This window comes from Falco punctatus (genome assembly GCF_963210335.1).
Source record: "Falco punctatus genome assembly, chromosome: 4".
Taxonomy (NCBI): Eukaryota; Metazoa; Chordata; class Aves; order Falconiformes; family Falconidae; genus Falco; species Falco punctatus.
The window spans coordinates 82869460-82882849 of record NC_137583.1 but is presented as its reverse complement, the minus strand read 5'-3'; the positions used below and the strand labels follow the sequence as shown (position 1 = coordinate 82882849).

Genomic DNA, 13390 nt, shown 5'->3' with positions numbered 1-13390 from the left:
GAACATTGATTGTAATGCCGTATCCCAATCTAGAAAGCACCTGCCTGTAACCTTCCAGATAAGGATTCAAATTATTTCAGGGGGAGAGGGAAATAGAATGAGACCTGCACCTGCTATAGGTGCCAGAAGTGTCTCAGCTCCTAAATTTTGGGGTGAAAGGCTTTCCAGAAAAATTATCAGGCAAATTTCATCCAAGCAGCTTTCAATGATAAAAATTTACTATTCAGTTCATGTGGTTAAAGCACTCACAAAAGAATTCTGACCAGTTCTCAGATTAATGCATCCTACTTTCAACCGCTGTGCCTTACAATATACTGCAACGTTCACAGCACTGGAAGCTCACTGACTCCCAGGTACAGCTGTCTCTGGCTTTGACTCAGAGCACTGCTAGTCTGACTAGTCAGAGCACTGGGTCTGACTGTACCTTTCATAACATTCATTACTTGTATTCCTCCGATGTAAAGTTGTGCTATTTATTCTGAGCAGCAGATCACAAGACTTGGAGGCACGCCATTTGTTATGAAATTAGAAGAAATGGCTGAATTCTAAAACTTATGTATTACAAAACACAAGGAAAAATTATGTGTTTCAGAAAATGCCTTCAAAACAGCTCTAACGTCAGTCACCCGATGCTGTGCTGATTTCTTTGAAACATAATGAACAAAGGTACCTTCAGACCAGAGAAAAGAATGTCAAAGGAATAATCCAAAGTCTAGTTTTGTAAGGATGTTAAATATTAACAGTAATGGGGTCTATCAAATCTTTATAACAAAAGAGGAAAAACATTCTGGGATAGTCCTATTTTGTTCCAGGCTCTCCTGGGGCAATTCCTGCAGGATTTAGTCACTGAGGTGGAGAAAGTACCCCCCGATAAACAGCCAGAAGCTAGCTCAGTGGCTGGGTATGGTCTCAGGACCCAAGCAGGGAGCTGTGGGAAAGGCTGAGCTCCCCTTCAATAACAAGGCACAAGGATGGTTTAGAGATATGTTCAGCTACCTCCATCGAGATCACTGGGTTTGGGCTGACAGGGCAGTCCCTGTGAGTAGCTGTGTTTGAATTACTGAGTTTCTTGAAGGTGACAATACTGCCAGAGCAGCACAAAGCTACGCAGAAATAGGCAAAGTTAAGTGCATCTCCTGAAAACAGGAGAAAGCAAAGGGGCAAATTAAATGGAAATACATGTAAGCAGGAGCCAAGGAGCAGGTGGGGGCTTGGTTTTGAGAATGCATTTTTAGATAAAGCCCTATTTAAAAAAAAAAAGTGTGCGAGTGGGAGCCTACCTGCTCATTATCTCTTTGCATCGCCAGAAAGCAACTACAACTTCTGTTACAAGCTTTAAGCCTACCACATGCTGTTAGGTGTGATCTGAGAAGACAATCAGCAAAAGTGTGTTAAATTACAAGCACGAATTGCCTGAGCTGAGACCAGGATTTCAGAAATGGGTACCTAATGTTTGACTCCTACATCTCCACTGAAGCGGATTAAGGATGTAACCTGATCGTCCAAAGTGAGCGCTCGCTCCCGTGTCCAAACATGGGTCTTGGAAACTTACTTTGGTATATGTTTTATATCAAATCTATGGATTTTCTGTGGATGTGATTTGGATACACAGTATAGAAGCTAACAAAATACATCTCTGAATCTTCAGGGAGAAGTGCCTGAGGAGGAGGAGCAGTGATTCATATGCAATCTCTCTCATTTAATTTCTTTATCAGGAGAACATACATTTGTCATGAAACATCCAGAAACAGGAGTTAAAATGACTGACTTCCCTGAGAGCTTTGGTTTCACCCTTCTAATAAGTCAAGAGTCTAAGCAAAGCATGGTACTACTGTACATTTGTAAGGAATAACATTTTTTTCTTTTTTTACTGGAGTTCACCATCTTGCTTCTGCACCTTGTTTTCCTAATTACTGTTTACAAAAGATTTTTTAAAAAAAAAAAAAAACAATCATCATCATGATCCAAAGCACTAAGCATGTTCTCTTAAGCATATTCATAAAAAACGGGTGCTGTTAGCAGCAATCAGAGAGTACTGTGAATTTCAAACAGGAAAATCCGTATCTGATGGATTTCATCTACCCAGCTGAGTAATGCTAAGTGTTCACTGCCCGTGAACATGAGATTTTAATCTCACTGAAATATATGAGGCATGCACCAAGGAGAACACACTGTCGTTTCAATATACATTGTTGAGGACAGAATCACACTGACCTCAGAGGAAGGACCATCTGCAGTCAGCACAACGGCAGGGATGGCCTTCCAACCACCCAAAAAGGTCTCGTTTTCCTGAGCACTGCACTGTATTACACATGTATCTGAAACCTACAATGGTCGATTGTCATGTTGTAGTTACAAATAAATGTCTACACAACTAATTAAGCATGGAATTTGAACTACATATTCATTTAGACCTCTGCTTACAAAGGCAGTTTATTGCTATAGCTTCCACATACATTTTTGTGGAGATCTTTACAAACTTTCTTTTAGGTTTTACTACAGTTTTCCTATGGGCTGTTATATCTGCGTGTGTGCACACATATCTGTATAATGTGCATAGTTAATTATCTAATTAACATCTAAAGTTCTGAGTCATCAATTTACGTTTTTCAAAGGGCTAAAAGAACAGCATACCGTATTGATTTTCCAGCCAATCGAAAAAGGACAAATCACTCTTCAGGCAAATCAGGAGTCTGGACTTAAGCTTACCTGGACTTGGATCTTTGCCAGCCTTTTAAAATCACCTTTCGTTAAATGTCCCAAAAGTCTGTAGAATCATCTCTAAGCTTTAGATACAGCGTCGGACAGGAAACAGTAATGATATTTAATCACAAAATTAACCTTGAATGTTTTGGTGGGGAAAAAACTGGAAAGTTTAGTACTTTGGAAGTAGTATTCAAATTCAAAGCTTGTGGGTGGAGCTGGGGTGTGTGAAGGTGCATAAATAGGCAGTAGGAACAGCCGTGTTCACACTGTAACCGGGACCACCTTCGCGCCCTGGCAGGTGTCTGGGAGAGTAAACAAGGTAAGGCACGGCACGGTGCGGCGCGGCACGGTGCGGCACACCTACTGCTTCAGAAAGTACCTGAGGGAGCTGGGAGCCTGGGTTACCTGGGGCGGGGGCAGCCTGGTCAGTGGGAAGAAAAGACTGCAGCAAAGTAGACACAGCTCAGCACAGCTCGCAACGAGGAAGAATGTACAGAGAAATGTTGGCTTTGCAGGTTAAAAGAACCAAGAGAGGAGGGTTTTTAAAGAGCATATTTAATGTTCCTCTGTCTTTGCTTTCTGCATCAGCAACAGCATAAAATTTGCCTGCTCTTTGATGTCCTGGTCATCCCATACCTTCTTTTTGCTTTTTCCCAAGGAAGCATTACTTCCGCTACACAGCTTTAACCAAAACAGCTCTCGAGGCAATCCTGAACATCCACTGGGTTTAATTTAATTTTATGCAATTTTCTTCCTTGCCAAAGAGACTTTTCTTAAGGCAGAAAGGCAGTCTGCGGCAAGAGCCATATTTCATGCCCTTGAAACAGTGACTTTTTGGATGTCTGAGGTGTGTTGGATATCTTTGCAAAAAGAGCACTGCTGGAAACTCAGCTAACTTCTCTTCCTGTAGTTCCTACCCAGAAAAATGCTTCTGTTTCCCTGGAATTTAATTTTCATCATCTGAATTTTAAAAACTGTCAACCTGTTGTAATTTTTGCACGAATCTTTAGAATTTTCTATATTGCTTTTGGAATATCCGGGATTTTCTTACTGTACCTATTACATTGGTGTTCTAGCTTCTAGGAAGAAAAGTAATGGGCAAACATAGGGTCATGTTACTGAGGTGATTTCCCCCTTCAGAGAAGCATCCCTGCTGAAAGGCTGAGGAGCTTCCTGACAGACGAGTCTCACCTCCACCGCCATGCCCCAGAGCCTGCCTCAGGAAAAGCCCGTGTGTTGCTGAAACCAGCAGGCTGCACTTCGGTTCTCAGTGGTCCGGTCCACACAGCAACGTCTCCCCACTCTTCTTATTAAACATCCTACTGGGTTTGAGGATTAGATGATACTTTTAAGGGGGAAGACATGATAGGAAGTTTCAACACAGCACTAAGCTGTGCCAGGGGTTCCCTGTAAAGCCGAGCTTAACACCCTGGCCTCATCTGAGTCACTCCTGCTGCAAAATGGAGGAAGAGCTAAGACAAGCTAATTTTTCAGCACCTGCTGAGTTAGGTTACTACAGCACTGAGAGATCCAGGTAGAACTGTGACTTATTAGGACTGGCAAGTACTTTTGGAATTGCCAAAATGCGGTTGTTTTACTGAGCAAATCCAATATATGTAAAAAGGAAAGAGAAGCTAACACATAGGCGCGCATCTTAAAAGGATGGCAGCACGACGGCATGAACAGGGCAGCAGAAAGCAGCCAGGTCCTTCCTGGGAACGTGCTCAGCAAACGTGACACTGGCCAGCCCCCCAGCCCAGGCCCCTGCTGGAGCAGCTCCTTCCAGCCCGACTCACCCTGCCACATACCTGTGACCCGGCCTCTGCTGTGTGCCGCAGAGCAGGCGACAGCCTGCCAGGCCCCGCAGCGTCAGGTCTCTCACCTGTTCCCAGGGGCAGCCATGGAGAAGAGTTACACGTCCATGTTCCTGCTGCTCATTGCCATCTCCTCTGCTCTGGCAAAGGATATGGGCAAGAAGGAGACAAAGGAGACTACCACTAAACCGAAACTGCCTCAGACACTCTCCAGAGGTAAGCAGAAGAAAACAAAACAAAACAAAAAAGGGCAACGTGCTAAAGTTTTAACTCCTGCGCTGTTCTACTAAGTTACTTTTCTTGCAACTCGTTCTGCAAATACATTTTCTAGTATTTCCTAGCGTGTACACAGACACACACCCCTCAATTCCTGCTTTAAAACCCTCTGGCAGCGGTTCTGTTCCAAGCCCTTCGCGGCAGAGGCAGGACGCGAACCCGCGGCCTGAGAGCCCGCTTATAACGCGCCGCTGTCCTTGCCCCGCAGGCTGGGGAGACCAGCTCGTCTGGACGCAGACGTACGAGGAAGCGCTGTTCCGCGCCAAGCACAGGTACCGCGCCCCGCCCCGCGCCCCCTGGCGCCCCCTGGCGCCTCCCCGCCCCTGACGCGACTCTTCCTCTTGCAGCAACAAGCCGCTGATGATCATCCACCACCTGGAGGACTGCCCGCACAGCCAGGGTAACCGCTCCGCGCCCACGGCAGCGCCAGCCGCGGGGAGCCGAGGCACCGCCTGCTCCTCGGTTGCCGGTTAAACGCTGCTTTCAAAAAAAAAAAAATTATATAAAAAAAGCCGGGCACGGTTCTGCCCGCTGGGCACGCCGCAGGGCAGGCCGGGTGGCACGGGGACGGGGGCGGGGGGGCGTTTGTCACGCGGGGGTGTCTGCTGGTGTGCAGAAACACAATAGGAACGGTACCGCAGTGCATCCGTGATGCAGAAACGGGCAGGGGTCAGCAGGCACGGACCCGTCACAGCCAGACCTGGGGCACGTCACAGCCCTGGGGTATGTCCCAGCCAGCCCTGGGGCATGTCCCAGCCAGCCCTAGGGGGCATCGCAGCCAGCCCTGGGGTATGTCATGACCCACCCTGGGGTATGTCACAGCCCTGGGGCATGTCCCAGCCAGCCAAAGCCAACAGCAAGGCTCAGGGCAGTGAAGAACAGTGATTTCCTGCAAGGACACACGCAGCCCTCAGCACTGCTGTGATGGAGGCTGAATCCAGCCAGGGACTAGAGCGTGCTGGGCTGGAACTACTGGCTACTCTGCTGGTAACTGGGAGTGCTCTGCTCCCAGCGTTCCCAATTTACCCGAGGGCCCTTCCTCCCGCAAGCCGCGGGGAGCCCTTCCCAGTGCGCCAGGCTGGGCCCCGCACCCCGCCTGGTCGGTGCCTTAAGGGCTGGGGCCAGAAACCGCAACAGGAGGCTGGAAGGGTCAGGTGCTCAAACTGCGACTGAGGCGGACAAACCCGGGAGCAGGCGGCACTACCGGGGGGAGGGAGGGCCGTGGGTACCATTGCAATTACTCTCCACCCCAGAACATAAGCGGGCTGATCAACTTCCAGTGGAATGAACTCAAAATTTTTATTTGCTCTAATTGCAAACTGTGAATTCTCATTTTGATTCCCTCAGTTTGTCTGAATTTCTTTTTCAAGGACAACATATTTCAGGGGCATATTTTTAATTTTCATTCCCGTTTGTTTTCACGCTAGCCCTCAAGAAGGTCTTTGCTGAACATAAAGAGATACAGAAACTGGCTGAAAAATTCATTCTCCTGAACCTGGTGGTAAGTTTCCCAGTTACATTTCATTAAGTGAAAGCAATACGGTTCTATTTTTAATTACGGCTTCTCTAGCTATAATTAGTTTAATAGCTGCGGTTGGCTGGGAAAATGGCCAGTGCTGAAGCATAATAGATTTAGTAATAAGTCTCTTTCACCTGTACCTACCATAAACTCAAAATACGAGGGAATTCAAAGGTTAACATTCACATGAGGTGTTGTCATCAATTCGCAATGCCAGCTGTTAGAAGATCACATCCCAGACAGTGCATCTCTTGAACCGCAAAATGTATTATTTGAGCTGTATTTTGTAACACAAAAGTACATTGGAGAAAAAAAATAATTCTGTAACATGCCCTCCTTGACTGGGAACCTCTGTTTTCTTCAAGTATGAAACCACAGACAAGAACCTTTCCCCTGACGGCCAGTATGTCCCTCGGATTTTGTTTGTAGGTGAGTACCGCAAGCACCACAGCTCATCTCAGACTGAAGGCCCTGCTGTGCCACCCATCCCAAATCCTCAGGCTTACAAGCAGGAATTTATTCCATGAGAAATACAAAATTTCTGCTTGGTTTTGTTGGATCAAATTTCCGAGCAACCCCTGCCAGGTCACTAGCTTCACAGGTCCAGCCTGTGAATCCTCCCTCATGGACTCCTCAAACGATGCAATTCCTTCTGCTGTGTTATCGAAACGGAAGTCGCTGGAATGGGTGGGCACTGGCACAGGCTCGCACACCCTCCTACCTCTAGAAATTCTGTAAACCCCTTGGGTTTTGGTTTGTAACACAACCTCAGACATCGCAGGAGCAGCAGTGATGCCGGCTGCTTCAGGGGCTGATTTCCAAGGGTCGGCGCTCGGTCCTGCCCCCCCCCTCACCTGCACAACCCCCTCCCGAGCATTCACGTTTTGGAGACACATTCGTGGCCATGCATGCACCCAGGTATTCCCACTCCCAGCACAGATACGTAGCCTCATGCACTGCACACGTGCATCGTTCACCCATACCTTCATAAATCTAGGTCATCGTGACTATTTTCAACAGACTAAAACAACTGCCATATTCTCTCTTCCTTTATTATTTCTTTTTTAATAATACTTGTTGCCTGGAAGCAGCCTCAGCTCGAGGAGTTGATTCAGGTACTATGCAGTGGCACAGGGTGCAAGGCTGATCAGCACTGATCAGAATTAAACGTATCCCGTTTAATAAACGTGCAACTGCAACATTTAAAATTGAAATGTCGGTGACTGTGCAGAAGAACCATCTCCTAGCTGTTCATGGAAGCAGATGTGTCTTGCAGAAACATTTACGAAACAAGCGGAAGTGCAGGAAGGGTTGTTTCCTTCTGCTTGAAGGTCAGTCCTGTCCTCTATAGCTTCTCTCATCCTTTTTCCCCAGATCCTTCCCTGACTGTGAGAGCAGATATTACTGGAAGATACTCAAACCGTCTCTACGCATACGAGCCCTCTGACATTTCGTTGTGTAAGTAGCGTATTCTGAAAATATTCTGAAAGCAGTCACATCTTTCATGCAACAAGGAATAACACCAGGCATTACAGACTAGCTGAATCAGTACTAGCTGAAAAACCGTTAACTAGGATTAAAACTAAACAGGAGGCTAGACTTAAACTCAGTGAGGTGAAGAGAATGATTGCAGAGCCCCGGAGCCTTAAACATCCATCTGTTTAAAAGAAAGCACACGTCAGTAGGAACTTGCATAATTCAGCAGCGTTCACTGTAAGCAACAATGAGCATTCTTGCAAGCAAGCCCTGCCGGGCCAGGTCAGGAACCCTTCTGGGAGCAGGGAAGAGTTGTTTGCTGCAGCCTCCCCCACACTGCTGCCCAGCTCCCATCTCTGTCCTGCGAATGCCTATGTGTTTGCATTAACAGATTTATGTTCTTACCAGTCACAATTAAACAGCTGACTTGCACAAAATGCTTGGAAGAGCACAGTGCAACAGAATCCATACAGCAATGCACATGTGAGCAAAGGCTTTAAGCATAACAACATTTTCTCTACAGTATTTGTAGTCGCTGGCAGAGGAAGCTGGAACAAAAATAACATGTATGAATATTTCATTTCTAGTGTATTCAAACATGCAGAAAGCGCTGAAGCTCCTGAAGACTGAACTGTAAGGGGAAGAAGGAAGCCCTTAAACACTATGAAGTCTGATCTTCCATCTCTTCTCCACTCATTGATGCTGGTGAAGAGACTATTTAGAGTGATACTTAGTGATGTGTAGTGCTGGTTTATATACAGAAACACTACAGTTTTACATTAGCACTTTTGTACTGGGCAGCATTTTTAAAAGCTGGAGGCTTTTAATTTAAGGCATACAGGAGAATACTGTATGATCCAACTGTAAAAATGATTTTTTTTTTAATAAATTCATTTCAAGTGTTTACACACAAAACGTTGCTGTGTTTTGTATTTTTTCCATATTAACACCTACCACTATTAGGAGTAAGATCACTGTGTTACCTGAGACCACAGCTTGCAATTTTACATCTAAGCAGTCTGGAAGGGGAAGGGCTCTTGTGGGTTAACCCTGGCCATCAGCTCAGCCCCACACAGCCACTCGCTCACTCCTCTCCAGAGGGAAGGGTGAAGAGAACTGAAAAGGCAAGAGTGAGAAATCTCATGGATTGAGACAAAGACAGTTTAGTAAAGCAAAAGCCACACACACAAGCAAAGCAAACCAAGGAATTCATCCACTATTTCCCGTGGGCAGGCAGGGGTTCAGCCATCTCCAGGGAAGCTGGGCTCCGTCACAAATTAAGTTACTTGGGAAGACAAATGCCATCAGTCTGAACGTGTGAGTGTGTCTCCTTCCTTCTTCTTCCCCCAGCTTTTATTGCTGAGCGTGATGACGTATTGTCTGGCATACCCATCTGGTCAGCTGAGGTCAGCCGTCCTGGCCATGTGCCCTCCCAACTTCTCCTGCACCCCCAGCCTACTTGCTGGTGAGGTGGTGTGAGAAGCAGCAAAAAAAGCCTTGACTCTGTGCAAGTATCAGTAATCACAGAAAACATCCTTGTGCTATCAACATTTTGGTCACAAATCCAAAGCATAGTACCATACAAGCTACTATGAAGAAAATTAACTCTACCCAGCTGAACCCAGCAGAGGAAAGCAGCTTTTGATCTCGTTTCAGCAGCTAGCTAAGCCCTGTATTGCTCAGCCTATTTTACCTCCATTTATTTTCTTGTAGCACCAACCTATGCCAAGCTCTCATTATCAGCCCTTTCTTTATGGTTAGGTAAGTGCAAATCTTTTACAGAAAAGTACTCGAGACTAGAGGATGGGATAGTTTACATGCGGGGCTTTTTGGTTTCTTTTTTTAAACTGGCTCTATTCTGAAGTGATCCAAAGATCACCTTATCTACACAAAGATTATTTTTTAACAAAGATAAAAACTGCTTCCCTTACAAGATTCCTGCTTAGATCAGATTGCAGTAAAGCCTTGAAAGGATTAATAGAAGTGACACTGTATTGAGTACGTGGCTGGTGTCATGACTCCATTACGGGTTTTGATTACTTATTTGCAAGGCCAAAAGCGACAAGAGAAGTCAGAACTAAAAGAAACCCCACAGCTGAACATCATGGAGTACACACCACTTCAAGGCTTAGGCTGAACGGAGACTTCCCAACCTCAAACATCTAAGAACTCAGCAGCAGCACCAGTGAGAAAAACTTTGCCCAGGACTATACACCCGTATCTTCTCAGCTTTTTGGCAATGTCAGCCATTATTACCACTGCTGTTACCATCACTACTGGTCAATACAAGAACCACAAGAGAGGAACACACTTGGGAGGGCAGGGCAGGTAAGAGAAGCAAGGGTTTCAGTTCCAGGGAATTTCTCAGGAAAATCAGAAGCAAGGCACCCGCTAATACATCTTTGGCAACCCTACCAACCAGAAAATCTCAAGCGGTACCTGGAAATGGCCCAGGCAGGCAACTCGGTACTCCTTCAGCAGTTCAGCAAGGTGTTCCTTTCTATTGCAGCATCCAGAAGACAGAGGAAGAAAAGGATGCAGTGGGGCAGAAATATTCTCTAGAAGCAGCTATCAGCCACAAAAAGCAAAACCAGTGGTTACACCACTTAGCAGAGGGAGGCTGGGGCAACTGGTTATCAGAATCATCTTTATCTACTCAACTTGCTAAGGCTGTATCTCTGACATAAAACAAGAGCTGCCTGTGCCATCACATTTTACAAGTCTGTTTTTGTAACAGTACTGAAGTAGCACCATTTTCTTAATCACATGTACTGATGCTATGGATAATATCCAGCAAATGGATATAAGGTATAATCTACAAGGGTCTAGTTATGTGCTACAGATACAAATACACAAGCTAGTTTAGCCTGCAAGTATCAAGGAATTAATTTTTGAAACTGAAATCAATTTTTTGCACTCAAGGCTATGCTTTTGTCATTTGCTTTTTACCTTACCCAAATTTTCAAGAATCTTAAAACACAAATGGTCAACTGAATTCTGCTCTTTGCATCCCCTCCACTAAAAAGATTATTAAGTTTACAGAGGCATCAAGCCAAGCTGAGATACGTAAAAATACCTCTTCTCATTTCTTTGGAAAACCTGGGAAATCATTGCTGAAGTACACATGGTTGGTAATCTGAAGTACATAGGATGGATGGGGTTTCCAGAATTCCACTACCATTCAATCTTTATATAAAAATCATTTAAATAATGATGCAAGCTAGTAACATTAGCACGTTCCTATTCATTTTCAGCTATAGATTTTACAGGTATCAATTCAAGTTAGGCAAACTTTCTCTTTTTGTAACAGTTATTTTCATGTGAAAGGAGGTAGACGCTGCGCAGTGGTATCAGTATGTTAGTTAAGATCTGGATTTACTTTCTCACACAGGTGCAAAAGAATTGTATTTTATTATTTTATAGCCAGTTATTTTTATTGGATAAAAATGTGTAGGTGTCTTGAAGGAAATCAAGACAGCTTTCTACATGTTTCCAGAATAAACAACTTTAAGTAAGCATTTCAACATAGCTAAGGTCAAAAGGCATCTAATGTAAGCATTAAGAATGCTCCAAGTTAAACCACTTTGTTACTTTGATACTCCGTTACTATAAACAGCTTCTAGAAAAGTACACTAACACGCAAGTCAGACTTCCCCTGAAGGAGGCTACTCTCTTCCCCCTGAAAACCAAAGTCAGACTGGATGTGTTTTATTGCCCCCCTTAAGAATAACCCTCTGAAAGTGAATCCTCACCTCTGATGTGAATTTCAAGGTTTTTAGTGGTTGTGCGGCTTTTTTTCAATCACAATCTTGAAGAGACAAAGTATTATTAATGATAGAAAAACTTTAATCAATCCACACAGATCCACCGATCTGTCTTTTGACTACTAAACCAAATTCATGTTATGAGACATAGTTTGTAAAGCGGTAACATTTTCAGTATTTTCTCAGCAATGCACATTCACACTCCAATGTCACCTACCACATTTATGAAAACAGACCCGTCCAAAACTAAACACCAGAAACAATTAGGAAAAAAAGTCACAAAGCAGCAACGTGGTATTATTTTAAGCTTCATACACTTGCTCCATCAGACTCCTCCTTTAATTTATTACAGTCATGTACAGAATACAGAGCCCGTCTAGACCAGGAAAGTTACTGTCGCTAAAGTCAACCACAAGATGATCCCTGTCCTCTTGCCACATACTGAGAACAGCTGGTAGGTTAGTTGCTTAAACAGGACAGCACCTGGGCGAAAAGAAAAGCTGTGTACATTTACATTATCCTTCAGTAATAGTCTGAAGGCTCCTGAGGTCTTTCAGTACATGAGTGGGCTCTTACACCGAACGTGCAAGTACGTGCCTGAACCGGACGCCCACACGTCTCGACGCACGAAGCAGCGATTCACAGCCCGAGCGCCAGGAGATGGCGCTGGCAGCAGCTGTTGCAGCATCAGCTACACCCGAGGAGCAGCTGGCTGTAGCTCAAGTCCTTGACATCCCTCTGCGATCAGGTTCAACTCGTCCCCTTCGAAACCTCGAGACAATTCCTTCTTTAGAACCACTGGCACAGGAAAGCCTCAACGTGTTCTGATGGGCGTGTATTTCAACCTCTTTTTGCCTGCTCTGCAGGAGTAAGGAGGCACTTCCCTAGTAAAGGGAGATCGTAAGAGAACCCACTTCTGTCTGCCCTCACAGTGTCCCTTTCCACCTCGCTCAGCTGCTGTACTCCTTGGCAGATGGCCTTAAAAGCTCTTGCCCTTTTCTTCCTGCAGAGCCATCTTTCAGGAATATACTACAGGTACAGCTGCCTACCACAGCAGAAGCAGCAACAAAATGAAGGTGCAGTGCAGGTCTGCAACTCTGTGATTAGAAACAAATGGAATGTTACACACCTCAGGTGTTTGGATGTCTGATGTGCCAGCTGATGCATCACTTCTAATACAGGTTGGAAGAGAGACTGTGCCTTCCTTCTGCTCAGCAACACTTACTACATGATAATGTACAGTTTTAACTTCAATTCTTTTCTTTAGAAAGAAAAACAAACAAACTACTGGAAACTGTCACTTTTTTTAAAAAAAAAAAAAACACACAACTTTTTTCTTTCTTTTTTACACATCTCATGAAACCAAGACTGTTAGCTGGACGACAGAGGAATATACACTGCTGAGTTATTACAGCAATAATTTTACACCATCTGAAAAAATAGCTGTACAACAATTTTCCAGACAAAGTTTCTTACATTAAAGTTGACAGACCACTATTGATTCTGATGTTGTGCAAACACCAAATTTCATTCACTTGTCAAAGAAAAAAAGTTTCAAGTTAATCAGCTGCAGATCACATTCTCCTGGCTTTCTTCATTCATAGTTTTCATAGTGAAGATATCCACTAATAACCAAAAAGATTTATTTTTATTCTCAACAAAATGCTAAAGCTACCAGAATTGAAAACAAACAGGGAAGGGAAGGAGTGAAGACAACAGTGGTCATTAACACACACTTACGTGCACTACAGAAAACAGTATCTTTCGCTTCTATTTTTAACTTAATAGGAAAGTGGGAGACCATTATTAAGACAAAAAAGTTGACTAGAGTTCAA

At 44.5% G+C, this 13390-nt stretch overlaps 1 protein-coding gene across 2 annotated transcripts; it reads left to right on the top strand.

Annotated features, from left to right (window-relative positions):
* The first annotated feature begins 414 nt into the window (after positions 1-414).
* Positions 415-12860, top strand: AGR2 (anterior gradient 2, protein disulphide isomerase family member). Of its 2 annotated transcripts, XM_080383714.1 has the most exons (9): positions 415-3025; positions 4599-4736; positions 5005-5068; positions 5144-5196; positions 6224-6297; positions 6681-6744; positions 7690-7773; positions 8379-10614; positions 10649-12860. In XM_080383714.1, exons 2-8 carry the CDS (start codon positions 4607-4609, stop codon positions 8426-8428), a joined length of 519 nt encoding a protein of 172 aa, XP_080239840.1. In that variant the 5' UTR covers positions 415-3025; positions 4599-4606; the 3' UTR covers positions 8429-10614; positions 10649-12860. The 2 variants fall into 2 exon arrangements, with proteins under 2 accessions (XP_080239840.1, XP_080239839.1); XM_080383713.1 differs by having other exon boundaries at positions 415-4736.
* Positions 12861-13390: the final 530 nt, after the last annotated feature.